General features: G+C 41.0%; 1 protein-coding gene across 1 annotated transcript in view; it reads right to left on the bottom strand.

The window, feature by feature from the left end:
* LOC111871498 (WD repeat, SAM and U-box domain-containing protein 1) overlaps positions 1-15,619 on the bottom strand; it is a 41,758-nt gene extending 26,139 nt beyond the window's left edge. The window contains exons 1-6 of the mRNA XM_023864658.2: positions 15,535-15,619; positions 13,186-13,338; positions 7,593-7,764; positions 5,841-5,986; positions 3,974-4,194; positions 3,137-3,375 (exon numbers count right to left, since the gene is read on the bottom strand). Coding sequence (XP_023720426.1) covers positions 3,137-3,375; positions 3,974-4,194; positions 5,841-5,986; positions 7,593-7,764; positions 13,186-13,304 — 897 coding nt within the window. The 5' untranslated portion in view covers positions 13,305-13,338; positions 15,535-15,619. The remainder of the gene's footprint in view (positions 1-3,136; positions 3,376-3,973; positions 4,195-5,840; positions 5,987-7,592; positions 7,765-13,185; positions 13,339-15,534) is intronic.
* Between the last annotated feature and the right edge of the window lie 1,631 nt (positions 15,620-17,250).

Here is a 17,250-nt window from a genome sequence, read left to right on the forward strand (position 1 = left end):
CCACAGGAACGTTGCTGCAAGACAGGCATATGTAACGACGACTTAGCGCTCTTAAACGCGTGTGTCATTAAATACAGTCCTCCTGACAACAGGCCAGTGAAAAATCTAACAATCTACAGCAAAACCATCAATTATTATGGGCGTTATAACATACGTGTGCAGCTGGACGAAACATACACGTCGAACCCCCCCAGACGATTTAAATCCCTGACGAAACATACACGACGAACCACGGCAACGGGTTAATAATAGCATTATTATTGTCTAGTGAGTAACACACAAAATGATAGAGTGGAAAAAATTTTAATATTCCTCAATTTAAGGCTTTCCTTCATTCACTGTTCAGTTTCAATTGTCCCAAGTCTATAACCTTGCCTTTAAATTTCTGGCATTTAAGGTCTAGTGAGCTTAGTGCTCAAACTTACTGCTCCCAAAAGAACTCTTAAACAGGGGTTGAACTGTATTCAAAATGTTCTGGACTTGATCCAAACTGCCGCCTGTAATCTTAAGAGATTAAATCAATACAAAAAGCGGTTAGTATAATGACAGTCACATAAGGATGGGATTAGGGTTAACTCCTGCAAGCCTATCTCAAACATATCCTCTGAAAATGTCCAATGTAATACTGGTTTAATAAATTAATCACACAGTAGCATTCATGCACACAGTTATTTCTGGTCTTTATAAGAAGCCAGACACCATGTCCATACCACAGGAGGGGGAACCATGTTGAAGCAGACGCCAAAGTAAAGCTCAGACCTAGACGCTAACACCGTCAAGGTAGTAATGAAAGTCTGACAAGAACCCCGAAAATGGATGCCTAACAGGGCTATGCTACAGGTCAAGCAGGATGATGGTGAATTTTTGACTCACTTCCGACAAACACCAAGCCTTGTGAAATGGAGACAGATGGAGACACTTTGCTGCCAGATGTGGAAATGTAATATGAAAAGGATAAACCATATTAGAATTCATAGCTAAATGACAATGAAACTTATTAAATGAAGATGGAGTTATTTGGAGAGATACTCCACCAGCTGGTGCATCAGTATGATGTCTGTTTCAGTGCACATGGGGACTATTTTTAACAGCCTATATGCCTTATCCCAGAAGAATCCCTGGAGCAGGTTTCACTTGAACAACTCTTAAACAACAATATATTTTGTATATATAAAAGACAGTCAGATGAAAATTGGTCACCATGCATAACTCACACGGTGGCAAGTTGGTAACACTGGAATTTGCTTACTGTACGAACATCTGGGGGGGACTCGGGAAAGCACAGTGAGAACGTGCCCTTGCACACTAGTCGTTTGTTTATTGAGCTGGAAGTAAGGTTAGCGCTACATGTGGTCATCCAACATCAGTAATGGAGGCAGGTAAAGAAGAACAGCAAAGTGTAGCGCGCTTTTTGACTGCTGAAGGAGTAGGAGGACGAGAAATTCATCGTCGCATGTCTGTTGTTTACGGCGAACACAGCATGTCACATTCATGTGTGCTGGTGTGGTATAAGAGATTCCGAGAGGGACGTGTGTCACTGCAAGATGATGCTCGACCAGGACAGGCTCATCGTGTCATCACTCCTGAAGTTACTGCCGCATTGGATGGTCATATCTGGGCAAACCAATGGATCACTGTGGAAGAAATTGTTCTTTTGATGGGAATAAGTCACGGTTCCGTACACGCCATTGTGAGAAAACACTTGCTGCACCACAAAATCTGCACGCAGTGGATTCCACATCATCTCATGGAGGAACAGAAGACTTAGAGAATGGCTGTATCACTGGGTCACTTGCAACAATACCACGAGGAAGAGTATGCTCTTCTGACTCGTATTGTCACTGGGGACAAAACTTTGTGCCACCATTTTGATCCTGACAGCAAACGGCAGAGCCAACAGTGGAAATGCGTGAATTCTTCCCCATGGAAGAAATCGAAAGCCGTACACACAAGTTCCGGTAAAGTGATGATGACGTTCTTCTTCGACTGCAAGGGCCCTCTGCTTCTTGAATTTCTAAAGCATGGGGCCACAATCAGTGCACAGCGCTATGGAGACACTTTGCAGAAACTGAGACGTGCCATAAAGTCAAAACACCCTGGAACATTATCGAATAGTATTATCCTTCTTCATGATAATGCGCGCCCCACACTCCCAACTCTGTGAGGAATATGCTACAGAGATTTGGTTGGGAAGTGCTTCAACATCCCCCCTACAGCCCAGATCTCTCCCCATGTGATTTTCACATTTTTGGAGAACTGAAGAGAGACGTTTGTGGACATCGGTTTGCATCAGATGAAGTTGTGTGTGGCTGGGTAAAGATGTGGTTCCGTAGACAGCCCACAGGCTTTTTCAAGGACGGGATTGACCACCTTATCTCCCAGTGGGATAAATGTATTGTGATGTGTTGCGCTATGGATGACGCCCCTCCCTCCCCGCCAGCCATGATGTGCCGAGCGGAGCCGAAGTGAGCCGAGTCCGAGCACGCTGGTCACTATGCAAAGCGAGTAAACAGCGGTTGCTAAGCAACCATCTCTCCCCGCGGTGATGTAACACGGGACGACACAGTTGCTACGTAGCTGTAAACAACTCCCCACAGCGTTGCTAGGCTACTGGCAAACACGGAGACTAGGCAACAAGGAAGCGAGGCTTTTCCCGTTGTCCAGCTGAGGGTTTATAAGAGAACTACACTGCCTACGAAGACAGTTAGTTATGACTTAGCCAGGGAGTCAGTCAACCAGTCAGTTGTAGGCCAAGTGATTGTAATACTGCAGTTGGCAGTAGTTGTGTAATTGTGAATTGTGTGATTGTAAGAGCGAGTATGAAATAGAATTCGCTTTATCCAATATGGTGCAAAGTTATTTGTCGCGTTATACATCCAACACGTGACAGTATTAACAGCTTTGGAGATTACTTTTGAGGTAAGAAATGTTCTTTAGTATGTTTTGGCTTCTCACCCGTTTTCATTTGACTGCCCTTCATATAATTTTTTCTGGCTCCATTATCCATCAGCTTAAAAATCTATGAAATGAAGTTTTACTCTGTGCACGATGTAAGTTTTGAATGTGGTATGGACATCAACATAGGACTCACCATTCAGGGTGTACTCTGTATGTTCTAGTACTCCAAACAACTCACCTCCCAGATCCTGAGAGTTTTGTCCAGGCTGGATGATGCAAGATAGCTCCCACTGGGCGAGAATCGAACACACATCATAGCTGATGTATGACCCTCCAGTGTGAGGTAAATGGAGAGCTCACATGGAGTCATATCAAGATGCTTCACATACTGGCCCACAACAACATGCCACAGTTTCACAACATTATCGTTCCCACAAGTTGCCAACAGGTACCGATTATTCAGGGAACCATCCTCATCTAAAAATAGAGGAAACAATTTTATTTAACTTCTTGGCTCCAATGATCAAGTGTTATTTCATCAGAGAGGTGTTTCCTTGTTGCAGTATAGCAGATTCAATTAAAATGATGTGGCATTATAGCGTGGGTTGTATTTAAGCAATCCTTCCTTAAATTTAAGAACAGTCTTCTGCCATCTTTTGGGAACACGAAACCATGTAGTTTATTGAAAGTTAACCCAAGTTTCAGAGAAGCATATCAGCTCCATCTTCTGGGTCGAAGAATTAGCCAGGGTAGAAACAAGTATGAAGTAGTTGCTTGCTGTCTGCTTTATGTTGTTTTCTTCCCTGGTTTACTCTTCAACCCTGAAGATGGAGGTGACATATTTCTCTGAAACGTCAGCTGCCTTTCAATAGACTAAATGGTGTTATATTTCAGAGGACGCAACTCTTCATAAGCACTGCTATGAGAACCTTAAGTAAACTTAACAACTCTTCATAATCGCTGCTATGAAAAACTTAAGTAAACTTGCTCAGTTCAGTTCTTGCTGCTAATAAGGAATTTATTACATGTGTTTTTGGCCTTGGCTGTAAAATCTCAAGAGCTGTCATATACATACCAAGGAGCTCCTGATGTGGAGAGAAGTCACTGCTTACAACACCAAGGTCATGAGCATCATCCACAGATGCAAGGCACACTATGGCATCTCCATGACTGACATCACTATTGTCTGAGGCATGCCACATTTTCATGACACCAAGTGTGCAGGTTGTTAGGAGGTACTGTGAGTCAGGCGTGAATGAGACAGACTGGACTGTACCTTCATGCTGCTGGAATGTCCTGCAACAGTCATATACTCTGTTTAAGGGCAGCAGTTAAGAACACCTAACAGAATCCAGTGGTAATAAGGAAAAGCAGTTGTCACCAGTTGGCTTACCCTCACCAATCTGGGAACATAGTGTACAGTACTGTCTGAAGCAAAACTTCATTCCATAGATAAAGTTTTCCCTGTGCTTAATTAATCAAGCACCATACCATGAAGACACGTGGGGGAGTGGACGTATACATCAACGTATTCTTGACCTTGGCACTAGATGGAGGTGAGTGGTGAGCTTCACGTACTGGCTGCTTTACCCCCATGGAAGCAGCTCCTGGTACCCATTTGAGAGGAGACTGGATGGGGCCCAGAACCAGTCTGCATGACGTAGAGTGGAGAAAAATCGTGACCCTAGCGGGGTTCAAACTCCTGGGCTCTCCAGCCCATAGCCACTCACTATACAGACTGCACTATCATGGCTCTGTGCTTTATGTAAATTAAAAAAAATCATAAACAGAATAAAGTATGCCTTTGAAAAGAAAATATGTAGCTCTAGGTCATCTCTGAAGAAGATATGTGTGTAAAAAGGTAAAACTATCCTTGTTAACAGGCCGTGGAGGCCCATAGGGTTGTGAGAGGTTGAGGACCCCACATTTTCTAGACAATCGGCTTATAGATGGAGGTAAGGTTGTCAGCCTTACGCACTGGCCACCTTTTACGCCCCAGGAAGATTCCTGGCACTCATTTCTGTTAGGGACTGAGTCGACCCCAGGGCCATAGTACAGCTGGAAGGATTAGGTAAACTGAAAATCCACCTCATCAGGACTTGAACCCGTGACCTTCCAGCTTGTAGCATAGTGCCTCAACCAACTATGCTATCAGGTACCCTGAAATGTGAGTAACAGTAAGCATATCTGTCCGCCTTTCTGCAATTCTGAATATCAACATGCATGCATAAAACTTACAAGTGTATTTTAATGGTGTTACTTCAAGTCATACGACAACCACACATTAGAGAACTGATTTTTTTTGTGAAAAAATTAAAAACAGGATGGTGTTTTAGATAAAGACAAGACGATGGATAATGTCCAGAAACATAGTATTTGTATTAGTGCACCATTGTCACAAACTTTTAGAGCTAATTTTTTGTGTTTAATAATTAATACTTCTGTAGTTTATTAAACAAGACTGTCAATAACTAAGACTATAATATTGTGTGAATGAATGGATGACAGAGAATAATGAACAGGAAGGGAGATGGAAAGAACTGGTTGTGGCCTAATTTAGGATACTGTTCTAACATTTGTCTGGAGGGCGTGAAGAAAACAAGAAGAATCCTCAGCCAGGACAATCAGGGTCTTGCATATCCAAACCAAGCATCTTCTGAATACAAACCTCATGTGTCACTATTTGAGACAACAGACTCTGTAATAATGAACATTGTTCACTGTTTTATTTAACAACGTTTTCATTAAGAAACTATAAGTACTATCAGGTAACCAAGATTCAAGATGCAATAGGAATACCCATGAACAAACGTATATAGTTTCAATTCATTACAAGCCACACTATAGGACGCAAATCTGTGGGGTTTCAAACGCTCTCTGTTAGGTGTTAATAATATTTGTTACCAGTTCAGGTCCAATATCAGTTTACTTTTATATCTTACCTGACAAGGTTCCTGTGAACCATGTCCCACACACAGACTGAACCATCATCTCCTGCTGACACAAGAAGGGTTGAATCTGGTGTAAAGCGACAAGTTCTCACAGCCCCTCCACTAACCTGGATAAATGTGTGGATCCGAACTCCGGACTACAAAAAATCACAAATTATTCCATGTAGATCAAGGCACCAAAACATAAATCACTGTAAAAATAAAATAAAAACAGAGAACTATGCTTTGTGTCAATTCCTTTCATCTAATCAGTAAAACTTTTATTTTAAATACATACTGTAACATAAGGCACAGTTGAATACATGGATACTGAACTACTGACAAAGAGATTTTATATTAGGCTTCTGTGTTACTATGCTGTCAGAAATACAGACATGAAAAAAAGGTAATGTTTCTCCCTGTGATTAACTAATTAAGCACTATGGCATGAAGGTGTATGGAAAAGTAGATTTGTAGATCCACATTTTCTTGAACTCAGCACTAGCTGGAGGTGAGTGGTCAGCTTCATGTCCCTGTCATTTTACACCCAGGGTAAGAGCCCCTCAGTACCCATTGGATTGGAGGTTGGGTGGGCCTCAGAGCTGGTCTGGACAATGTGGAGAAAAGAAAATTCTTGCCCCCACTGGGACTCGAACTCCAACCCCTCAGTCATCCAGCCCGTAGCCAGTCACTATGCCAACTATGCTATCCTGACTCAGGCAAACATGTAATTACTAATTTTGAATAATAAACTGTACTTGCAGAAATTAACTTAGGGATAGAGGAAAATATTATTTAAGTTTAAATGAAAATGAGAAAATATTGCAAGGCAGACCAATCTGAGAATACAAGAACAGAAATCACATACATTAAATAAAGTGAATGAATAAGCTGGCATATTCAAATGGACTTGAGGACCATTTAATAAAACTTAGTGAGATCTTCATACAGGATAGCTCCCAGTATCCGTCAACTGAACAGGGGGCTGGGCGGGCCCCAGAGCTGGTCTGGGCACTGTGGAAAAGAGACAATTCTCCTACTCCTAGCAGGAATGAAACCCCGACTTCTCAGTTCTCCAGGCTCTAGCCTAGTTGCTATACTGACTGAACCATCCTGGCTTCATGTCAGCGCTGTTAATACTATACATTTTGATGGGACTCATCTTACATTCTGATTACATCAACATAATATCAAATGATACTAAGCAAGTTAGCTCCAGTCGTATTGTGTTCAAGAAGTAAAGTAACAGGTCTTGAAGACTCATGTGGTTGTGAGATGTCAAGGCTCCCCCATGGCGGTAAGGTTGTGAGCCTTGTGGGCCAGACACCCTTTACCACCCAGGAAGATGCCTGGTACTCATTTCTGTTAGAGGCTGGGACGACTCCAGGGTCATAGTGCGGCTGGAGGGATTAGGTCAATTGAAAAAATCCATGTCATTGGGACTCAAATCCGCAAATTTCTGGCTTGTAGCATAGTGCCACAACCAACTATGCTACTTGCATGCCCTTGTGTTCAGGAAATGCCAAGTGTAAATTTTGGCCAGGACACCAACTGCTTTGATTGATCTTTTTGTAGTTTACCTAATTCCTTTCAGACAACTGCTGGAATAGTATCTCAGTTAGGCCACACCCACTTCCTTCCATATCCTTTCCAATTCATTATTGATCAATCTTTCTTCCATTCAATGTCATACAGTCAGAGAGACTTATGGCATTATTAAATAAACCGCAAATAAAGGTTAAATGATGAAACACCAATACCTACATGGACACTCCAGAGCATGGTGGAGCCATCTACAGACGATGTTGCCAACATGGTCCCTTGTGGTGAGAATCGGATGCACGTCACACCGTATTTGTGACCAGTCAGTGGAGAGTATGACATCTCCACATACCCCTCCCCCGCACTCCATTCCCATACTCGGACAGTTTTATCCCTGCAACATATTTGTACAAGTTTCACTCTTCCTTTTTGGTTGAGGCATTCAACGACAATTGCAGAGAAAGCTGCTTGCTTAAATGGTCGATAGACCATTTTATAATGTTGGCTCAGAAGGATGTTATTTAGTATCAGTGACATCTAAGGTTATAAGCAGGGATAATTACACAAATGAGCTTCTTAAACATTTTCTGCACAGTGTGTATCAAGTGAGCATATATTTCATTTGAAGTGGAGGACCAACAAAGGGTTAATCCAAAGGGGAAGAACAAACATAACTGAAGATGGCAGTGCGAGGGCCAGATTTTATGGTCCACCCCTTACACACATATATACACAAGTGAGCATGTACAATAGGGGTCATGCCTATTCATATGCCTGCCTAAATGTTTATATTTGAAACTCTCGAACAATTTACTTACTTACTTACGAAGCTGAGCCCTTCTTGAGGAGAAGCCAAATATATAGCTTGTTATGCCGCAAATTTCGAGAAGAGAAATTTGAGAGATTGCCCCAAATGTTATGAGAATTGCAAAAGAGATTCACACTGATCAGAGCAAGGATGGCAACACATAGACTGTGGAACTCAGTCAAGAATGTCTTAGTCAGCAGAGGTGCGCAATCGCACAAGCGGGAAGTTCGCTTCAGTAGGCCACTGGGAGACAACGAAATTACCAAATACACAGGGATGAGACACCGCGGATTCGTCCGTAAGAAAAGAAGTTGAACCAATAGAAGGCCACCACCCTTACTTAGGGCAAGAGGAGGAGGTAACTTTCCTTTCTTGTCAAGCTGCTGCGCCAGCTGTTTCAGAGTACAAAGGTGTGAAAAGAGAGGCTCCTTTTTCGTTCTTATGTTGATCAAAATGTAATATTTAGAAAAGTGCCGAAGGCCCTGTTTCGGCATGGGTGCAACAAGATAGTGGTTGGTGGTAGTCGCCTACGTCTCTACGTCAAGTAAGTCAATTTGCTCATACTAGCCCTGTTACTTAAACTTTATAGTTGTTTGTTAAATTGTTGAAGTGCAATCTCCAGTGTGCCCTGTGAGCATTAGGATAGGATAGGACAGAAACTGTGTAATGAGTGGTAGAGAATGAAGGGAAGAGACAGACTCAAGCCATACTCCCTAGGTGGGAGATCAGAAGGAAAGTGATAGCCCGTCAACGCAAAGGTATTATGTAGATCCGACAGAACGTCGGCATTCTTATTACTGTAAATATGTGTGTAAATAGACCAGTGGAATTAGGGTAGGATGTACACAGAGTTGTGATTTACCTCCACGAACAGAGCCCTTCCCAGACCAATCCGGAGCTATCCTAGTCCAGACGAAGGCAGAATTGACCCCAGGCAGCCAACTGCAGCCGTATGCAATAAAACAGTTTAAGGGTGAGGAGAATCCTAGTTTAGGGTAATTAAATGACACCCCAGTTCTTGGGGGCGTGACAGTTGGTAGAGGTGGGTCAGAACTTACACGCCCGCTCTACGCCATTACAAAGTGGTGTCAGAGGTGAGATTAGCCAACGAAGGGATGGCTGACAGAGTAATTTAGTATTTTCTGTAACCACCCCCTTCACGGTAGTACACAGCTACTCAAGAATTTCCCAGCATTTTTTGGAACCCGAAGTTTCATTACCGTGTTCACCCCATTCCAGACCCACTCCTCAGAAAATCTGGTAGCGCAGGAAATCGAACCCAGGACCTCTGGATCTGTAGCCAGGAACTCTGAACACTAGACTTTTAATCTTCCATTAATTTTGCTACTTGTTCCTCTACTTCTCTTCCTGTCCCTACATTTTATTCTTTTTAACCTTCATTCCTCTATCATCATCTGTATTCTCCTCTTGCACTCCATCTTTACTGACATGACACATATAAATACGTGTTAAGGGCACAGGCCAAAGGGAAGAATTTCCAAAGTATGTCTCATAAAAAAAATTTGAAGGAATAGTTTCTGTTCTTGTATACGTTCAAACTGATCAACATAACAGGTGTGGGTAGTACAGTACATGTGCAAATATGCACATCATGTACTACATCAGTAAATAAAAAGCAAACATATCAACATATATGAAATCCTCGCATCTTCATTTCAGAGTATACTGTACACCAGGCATGTCCAACTTCAGACAGGTTGTGATCGACTTTTTAGTGTCAAAACTGCCAGTGATCTACCACCACCTCCTATCGTCGTACCTAGTTTTAAGCAAAAATATTGATAAAAATAACAAGACACATGATGTTTGTTGTGAAAGCAACATACATTGAAAGTAGCCTACTTTAATATGTATTTCCCCTTCAAAATCTGAATATAATCATATTATATTACAAGTGAATTTGCACGCTTTTCACGTATAATTTCCTTATAGGCCTATGAGATCGACTAAAAATCGTCCAGTGATCGATGCGTTGGACATGCCTGCTGTACACTATTAATGTGACACAGATGAGAAGTTAAAGACTTTAATAACGGTAAATTACGCACAAGTAGTGAAGTTAACATAAACTACTGTCATGATAGTTCAAATTGCATCCAAGGTTTCTATTTATTATATCACAGCACATGAAATACACTGATAAACTTCCAGCCTTCAAGGGCAGAAAAAATATATAATGTTCCAGGTCCTTCTTGAAAGTTCTGTGTTGATCCTGAATCTCCTCTCACTTCTACCATTCAAATTACAACGTAACCTTGCCTTATTCCCAATATCACACATTACAATCTTAAATAAGAAGTAAGTATGATCTAAGAAGTATACTGAGAATGTGAATGCCACACAATACTCGCTACTTCCAGACAAATCGTGAGAGAGTACCTTAAATAACCCACAACTGTTTTCTTCATAATCCTCTCCAATTTGTCACCATACAAATTTATGTTATACAACCTACCCCATTGCAAAAGTAATACTAAAAAAGTACTAAATAACATATTAAGTCTGCTACACAATCATAACAGTGGGTGTACTTGTAAATCATATAGGAAGAAAATAGTAAACATACAAACATCGAGCAGTAAAATGAAGTGTGGGAACATCCCACATACTAACACGCCGGTCTAACAGACAGCACTCAACACCTAGTCAATATCACATTGCTGCCAACGCTCGTATTTATACAGCACTCACTGTCCGGGCCACATTTACATCATAGCGCGCGCTAGCCAATCAGCACTCACAATCGCAACTGCAAGTTTAAGCTCCGCCCATCAAGCATGGTATAAAAAGCGGAGCCCAAAGCTCGCAATCATGAGTAATCACATTCAGTTCAGAGCGATTAGTCATCAGAGTGATCAGCTGTTAATTGCACCAAAGGCAGCTGCCGCAACTCTCCAGCAGGCGCACTCTGCTACCAGACAGCTAATGTAGCTGCAGCAACTCTCCAGCAACCACGCTCTGCGACCAGGCAGCTAACGTAGTTGCTGCAACTCTCCAGCAACCTCACTCTGGGACCAGGCAGCTAACGTAGTTGCCACAACTCTCCAGCAACGGCGCAGTAGGCAGCTGTTCCTACAGGCGCACGCAGCACCACATTACCGGCCAGATAAACCAGCTGAACAGCCGTAAAGACTTGGTCTACTACAAAGGAGCAAATTCTACCAGCGCACTCACGGTGGAACAAACTGCCCTTTTCAGGGCAAGCCAACTTTTGACATTCCACATAGCTTTACAGCTATTCTGTACATCCAATTTATACAATTTAACATATACAACTGTTACAGATTTACGTGGTTGTCTTTTACAACATAGACAATCCCACAGAAGTAACACTGTGCGACAAGACCTTCATTAGGTTTCTTTTTGGAGGAGTGGATTTCAACAATGGACTGAGGAAACTTTGAAAAGGAAGTAATTTAACAGATGGCATTATGGACTTGAAATCATTGAAACTGAACACTAAATGATGGACATCCTTAAATTGAAGAATACTAATGGGGATTCCACTGTATGTAAATCTGGTAATTAGAATTTCAACCCACTATAACAAAGCTTTCACCTAGAATTTAATATCCCACATCCTGAAGACCCCCTCGTTGGTGTCTCCACCTTATCGTGGTTTTGGAAGAGACTGTGGACCTGTCGCATGACAGATTGCTGCTGATGATGATGATGATCCTGAAGACTAAGAAAAGCTAAATAGCAAACTCCTGGTTATCCAGCACACATGCATCTGGAACTCTCATGCAAATCGCAAGAATTTTGAGGACAATTTACTATTTTCCAGAGTTACTTCAAATACAAAGTTGCAAGGCACATATGCTCATCTAATAAGCAGTAGTACTCCCATTGCAAGGCACATATGCTCATTTAATAAGCAGTAGTACTCCCAACCACTAGAAGTGCTAACCATTATCAGTCAACACACAGGTACCATAACTCACAGAGATGCATGATTACAGTAGAGGTTAGCCGAATATGTATGTTTGCATTTAAAAAAAGTTAAAGCTATCCCTGTAACAGGCTGTGAAGGCCCATAGGGTTGTGGGATGTTGAGGCTCCCACATTTTCTCTAGACAATCGGCTCATAGATAGCAGTGAGGTTGTCAGACTGGCTGACCTTTACCCCGAGGAAGATTCCTGTAACTCATTTCTGTTAGAGGCTGGGTCGAACCCAGGGTCATTGTGTGGATGAAAGGATTAGGTAAATTGAAAAATCCACCTCATTTGGACTTGAACCCATTATTTTCCGGCTTGTAGCAAAGTGCCTCAACCAATTATGCTACCGCATGGCCCCCATGATTGCATTACAGAATAGTGTAAATCTTCCACCCATCAATCTGTTGTTTCCTAAGACGACACCCACAGTGGAACTAAAGAAAAAAAGGTTTTGGCTTTCAAACAGAAAATGTAAATATTATAAAGCCAGGGAAGGGCGAAAATAGCATGAAAATTGTATTCTGTAAGTTTTCCTCATGCAACTGGCACAGCCCATTCCCCACACATGCTGAAAAACAGCGAGTTCAGTGTGAACATATAAATATCATGCAGCGAGTTCCATGAAAGTGGAACAGAGTCTGTGCACTGTGGTTGGATTAGAACATAAGTTTATCAGTCCTATATTTAAGCATCCTGTTACATTACTGTATCTAAAACTGTTTACTGTACTACACAGTCTGTCAACAGTGCAACAAATTGTTCCTTTCTTTCACTCCCACTTTTAATGAAACATGTTTCAGCCCTAAATGGCCATTTTCAGGTGTCTTACTATGCTATATGTGACAAACAAACATTATTAGTGCAGTGCAGAGGTTTTAACATAGTAAAACACCTGAAGATGGCCATTTAGGGCTGAAACAAGTTGTGTCGAAGTAAAAGTGAAAGAAAGAAGGAACAATTGGCGCATTGTTGATGGACTGTGTAGTACAATAAACAATATTAGACATAAGATTATGACATGAAAGTGATTCATTTCATATTACCTACCCAGATCCTGATGCAAGGTAGAAATTCCCTCCAAAATCACAGCATGTCACATCACTGGAATGGGCCTCCAGGATTTGCAGACTCTCAATGTTTTCACCAATTGACATCATTCTAATCATGTGGTATGGTTTCTGTAGTTTCTTCCTCTACCAACTACAAAGAGATGAAATGTGTTCAGCAACATTTTGTAACACAAAAGACTCACTCACTCATGGAGCTGAACATTTCTTGAGAAGCCACCAATTGTGCAGCTACTCAAGAATTTACCAGCATTTTATGGAACCCAAAGGTTCATTACCTTGTTCATCATTTTTTTTTCACAAGAGCCCTCCACTGGTCCCTATCCTGAGCAAGGTCAATCCAATTAATACCATCATATCCTATCTCTCTAAGATCCATTTTAATACTATCCACCCACCTATGCCTTGGACTTCCCAGTGGTCTCTTTCTTTCTGGCTTTCCCACCAATATTCTATATGCATTTCTCTTCTCCCCCATTCATACTACATACCCTGCCCATCTCATCCTCTTGACTTGATCATTTTAATTATACTTGGGGAAGAGTGTAAGTTATGAAGCTCCTCATTATGCAGTTTTCTCCCATCTCCTGTCACTTCATCTCTCTTCGGTCTTAATATTCTCCTCAACACCCTGTTCTCAAACACCCTCAGTCTATCTTCCTTCCTTAATGTCAGAGACCAAGTTACATACCCATACAGAACCACAGGCAAAATTATAGTTTTGTATATTCTAATTTTTGTGTTTTTGAACAGCAGATGAGAAGACAAAAGGTTCTGGACTGAATGGTAGCAAGCATTGCCTGAATTCTATCTCCTCTTAAATTCCTCCTGAATCAGGTTTTGATTTGTTACCTTTGTTCCCAAATATCTGAACTGTGCCACGTTCTCAAAACATCTCTTGTCATGAAATAAGACCTCAAGGTGTATTCTTGCAACGTCACTTTATTACTCAATGATGTAACTACAATTCAAGTAACTATAACAAAATGTTGAACAAGTCGTTTTACAGTAGGTCCTTTTGTGTGAACAACTCTCACTAGAAAGCCAATCAGTTCCTCTTGGCATCAGGCCCCTTGAGGCCCACAACGTTCCCTAGCAACGAACCTTTATTCAACAATACGTTCCCAGGCAGCAAACCTTCATTCAACAGGACGTTCCCTGGCAATGAACCTTCAGTCAAGAAGACGTTTCCAGGCAACAAACCTTCAATGATGGTTAGCCACTTTCCGGGGTAATGTTGTTACTGCCTGGCAAATAACATGCAACAACTAGTAGAGCAAACACTATGCAGTCATGGATCATAAGTCAAGGAATTAAACGGGAAAGATGTCTCGATTACTTACAACTGCTGCCTATCTTCATGGTAACACAAAAGACTGAAACATTAAAAATAAACAAATAATCCTGAAGTAGTTAAATTATTTTTAAGTCAACTCTTAAGAAATAAGTTAATTTTAATTGAAATTATTAGATATTTCTAAGGTAATAATTTATTTTTGTTTTGAACTGCATAATCTGAAAACAAATCAAGCTACTTCTCTAGTAGCTGCAGTACAAAATGACTACTTTCAAGATCAAGGACCACCATCCCTTCACCTCTGGATGCTCAATTATTTGTGACACCTTCAGGATGTGGAGGGCATGTCTAAAGATTATTCAAGTACAGAAACGTGGGTTCAAGTTTTAGAAATATTATAATATCCCTTTGACAAGTCCATACACTGTTATAAAACATTGCTCTTGAGTAATGATGGGCAAACAAAAGAAAGACAGTACTTCATACACTGTGTTATCTTAGATTTCGAATTAGTGATCAGATATTAATCTTCAAGATCAAAGGTCTCTTTTATTGTACAAAAAGATTTGTGGGTGATTAATGGAATTACTCTGAAATATTTAATATATATGTAATAGACATGAAATGTTTTGAATTTTAAATATCCTAGGTCGTCATTTCCCATTCCTATTAACCGTATCACTCAAAACTGACCAAGGCTTACCTAATGACCATGTGACATAAACAAGAATTATACACCTCTTAGTATTTAAATTAATCGGTGTTCCTTGCTGCTATAAATTCATTAAGTTCTGTTCTGTGAATAAAACTGCTTATTACGGATAAATATTTTCTCTTCCAAGTTTATCACGACGAAATACCATTGACGTTTGCTCCGTGTGTTAATCCTTGTAGTACATACAGAGGTAGTAAGTTACACAATCACCTTGAATAAATATATCAATTTTACACTAATACACAAAATGACATTCCCGACAACTGTGATACATATCTAGGATATATCTCAGCAAATACTTTTTCAGCGTTATATACCTGACGTGTACAGTATTTCCGTGTTAAACATACAAAAATTGGAGCACAACAAACAACACTGAGCACTGGCAATTGCGGCTGGAATTCATCACGTTCCTCACTTTAACTGAGCTATCGATTACCTAGTTTTAAATTATTGCGCTTGAGGGCACCGTTGTTGATGCACATTGTGCCACCTACTATGGAAATGTCAAACTACTTGAAATTATCAGTCGATTCATTGAGTAGCCCGTCGATACATATCGATAGAAGTCAACAGTCGATAATGTCCAGATCACAGTGCCGTCAAATTTTATGAAAATGCGTTCCGGAAGACCTTGCATAATTCAAACAAGTTTTGTAACCCATACGCGAGTCTTGCCGAATTTTTGGGATTCGCATTATTTCAAACTTGGAACATAAAGCGAGACTTTATTGATATTTGTTATATCGCACTATTTCAAGTTCGCATAAAATGCGATCGCAATGTGTGTTTTATGCCTTCATTTAATGTACCTTTAGGAATGAAGTTTAACAATGACGAAATACAGCACTATTGTCCACTGTGTGAAATTCACAATAACGTACTCAAAGCAAAAAAGAAGAAGAAGAAGAAGAAGAAAGAAAGAAAGAAAGAAAGAAATATATTGTCGCGTGTTGCCTACAGGTATGTAACGTTGTTGCGTGTTTCCCTGGTAACTTACTTCTGAGAAACCTGTTGTCACGTCTATACTAGGTAACGCGATGAGTGACTTCCACGTATGTCTCGGATTTAGCGAATAAGTTTATTGAACGTTCGTTTTTACACCAGAGAGTGCAATTATTATCACGTTCAGTATCACAATTCTTCTTGTACCTTTGAAAGAAAGAAAGAATGAATGAATGAATGAATGAATGAATGAATGTACAATGTGTGGGCCCTCTCAGCCCTTGCACTGCGACCTACAGTGATCTATTGTGCTTCCCTTTTTGATTATCCCCTCAGCAATATTGCGCTTCAAATAAAGCGCAGGATTTTGTACGTGGGGGCGTCGAAATAGTCACTTGCTTCCATAAAGTATTGACCCAAGTGACGTAATCTTAAATAAGCTAAGGCCTCACATTCACACAGGATATGTGTGGCTGTTTCATTTTCTTCTTGACACCTCTCATGAGTTGGACTGTTACGAGTACTTAGTCCCAGTTTGAAGAGGTGTCCTTTGAGGTGACAGTGTCCTGTAAGTAGTCCTACCACCCATCGTAGCTGGTTCCTGCTTAACTCCAACAGTTCCTTCGCTCTTTTAGTAGAGGGTCCTCGTATGAGTCCCTTTGCTTGCCTGAGTCCAGTCAAGGATCCCCAGTATTTCTTGTCATTCATATTTGTCCAGCCCTTGATTGCCTTTCTGGCGACTCCTATAGAGATGCCACAGGCTGGTTCAGGTCCTATGAATGGATGTGCATATCCAATCTTAGCCAATTGATCTGCTGTTTCATTTCCAGCAATACCCACATGCCCCGGCACCCATATCAGTTGTACCCTGTTATGTTTGGCTAGTTCCATGAGAGTTTGGTGGCAATCCCAGAACATTTTTGAGTTTATCTGGTGTTTGCCAGTGCTCTGAGTGCGTCTTGGCTGTCAGATAGAATGTAGATGTTCCTATTTATGTAGTTCCTATCTAAATTCTCCATAATACATGCCTTAATGGCATATACTTCTGCCTGGAATAGTGTTGTGTACTGCCCAAGGCTGAAACTAAG

Source organism: Cryptotermes secundus, unplaced genomic scaffold (genome assembly GCF_002891405.2).
Source record: "Cryptotermes secundus unplaced genomic scaffold, Csec_1.0 scaffold585, whole genome shotgun sequence".
Lineage (NCBI taxonomy): Eukaryota > Metazoa > Arthropoda > Insecta > Blattodea > Kalotermitidae > Cryptotermes > Cryptotermes secundus.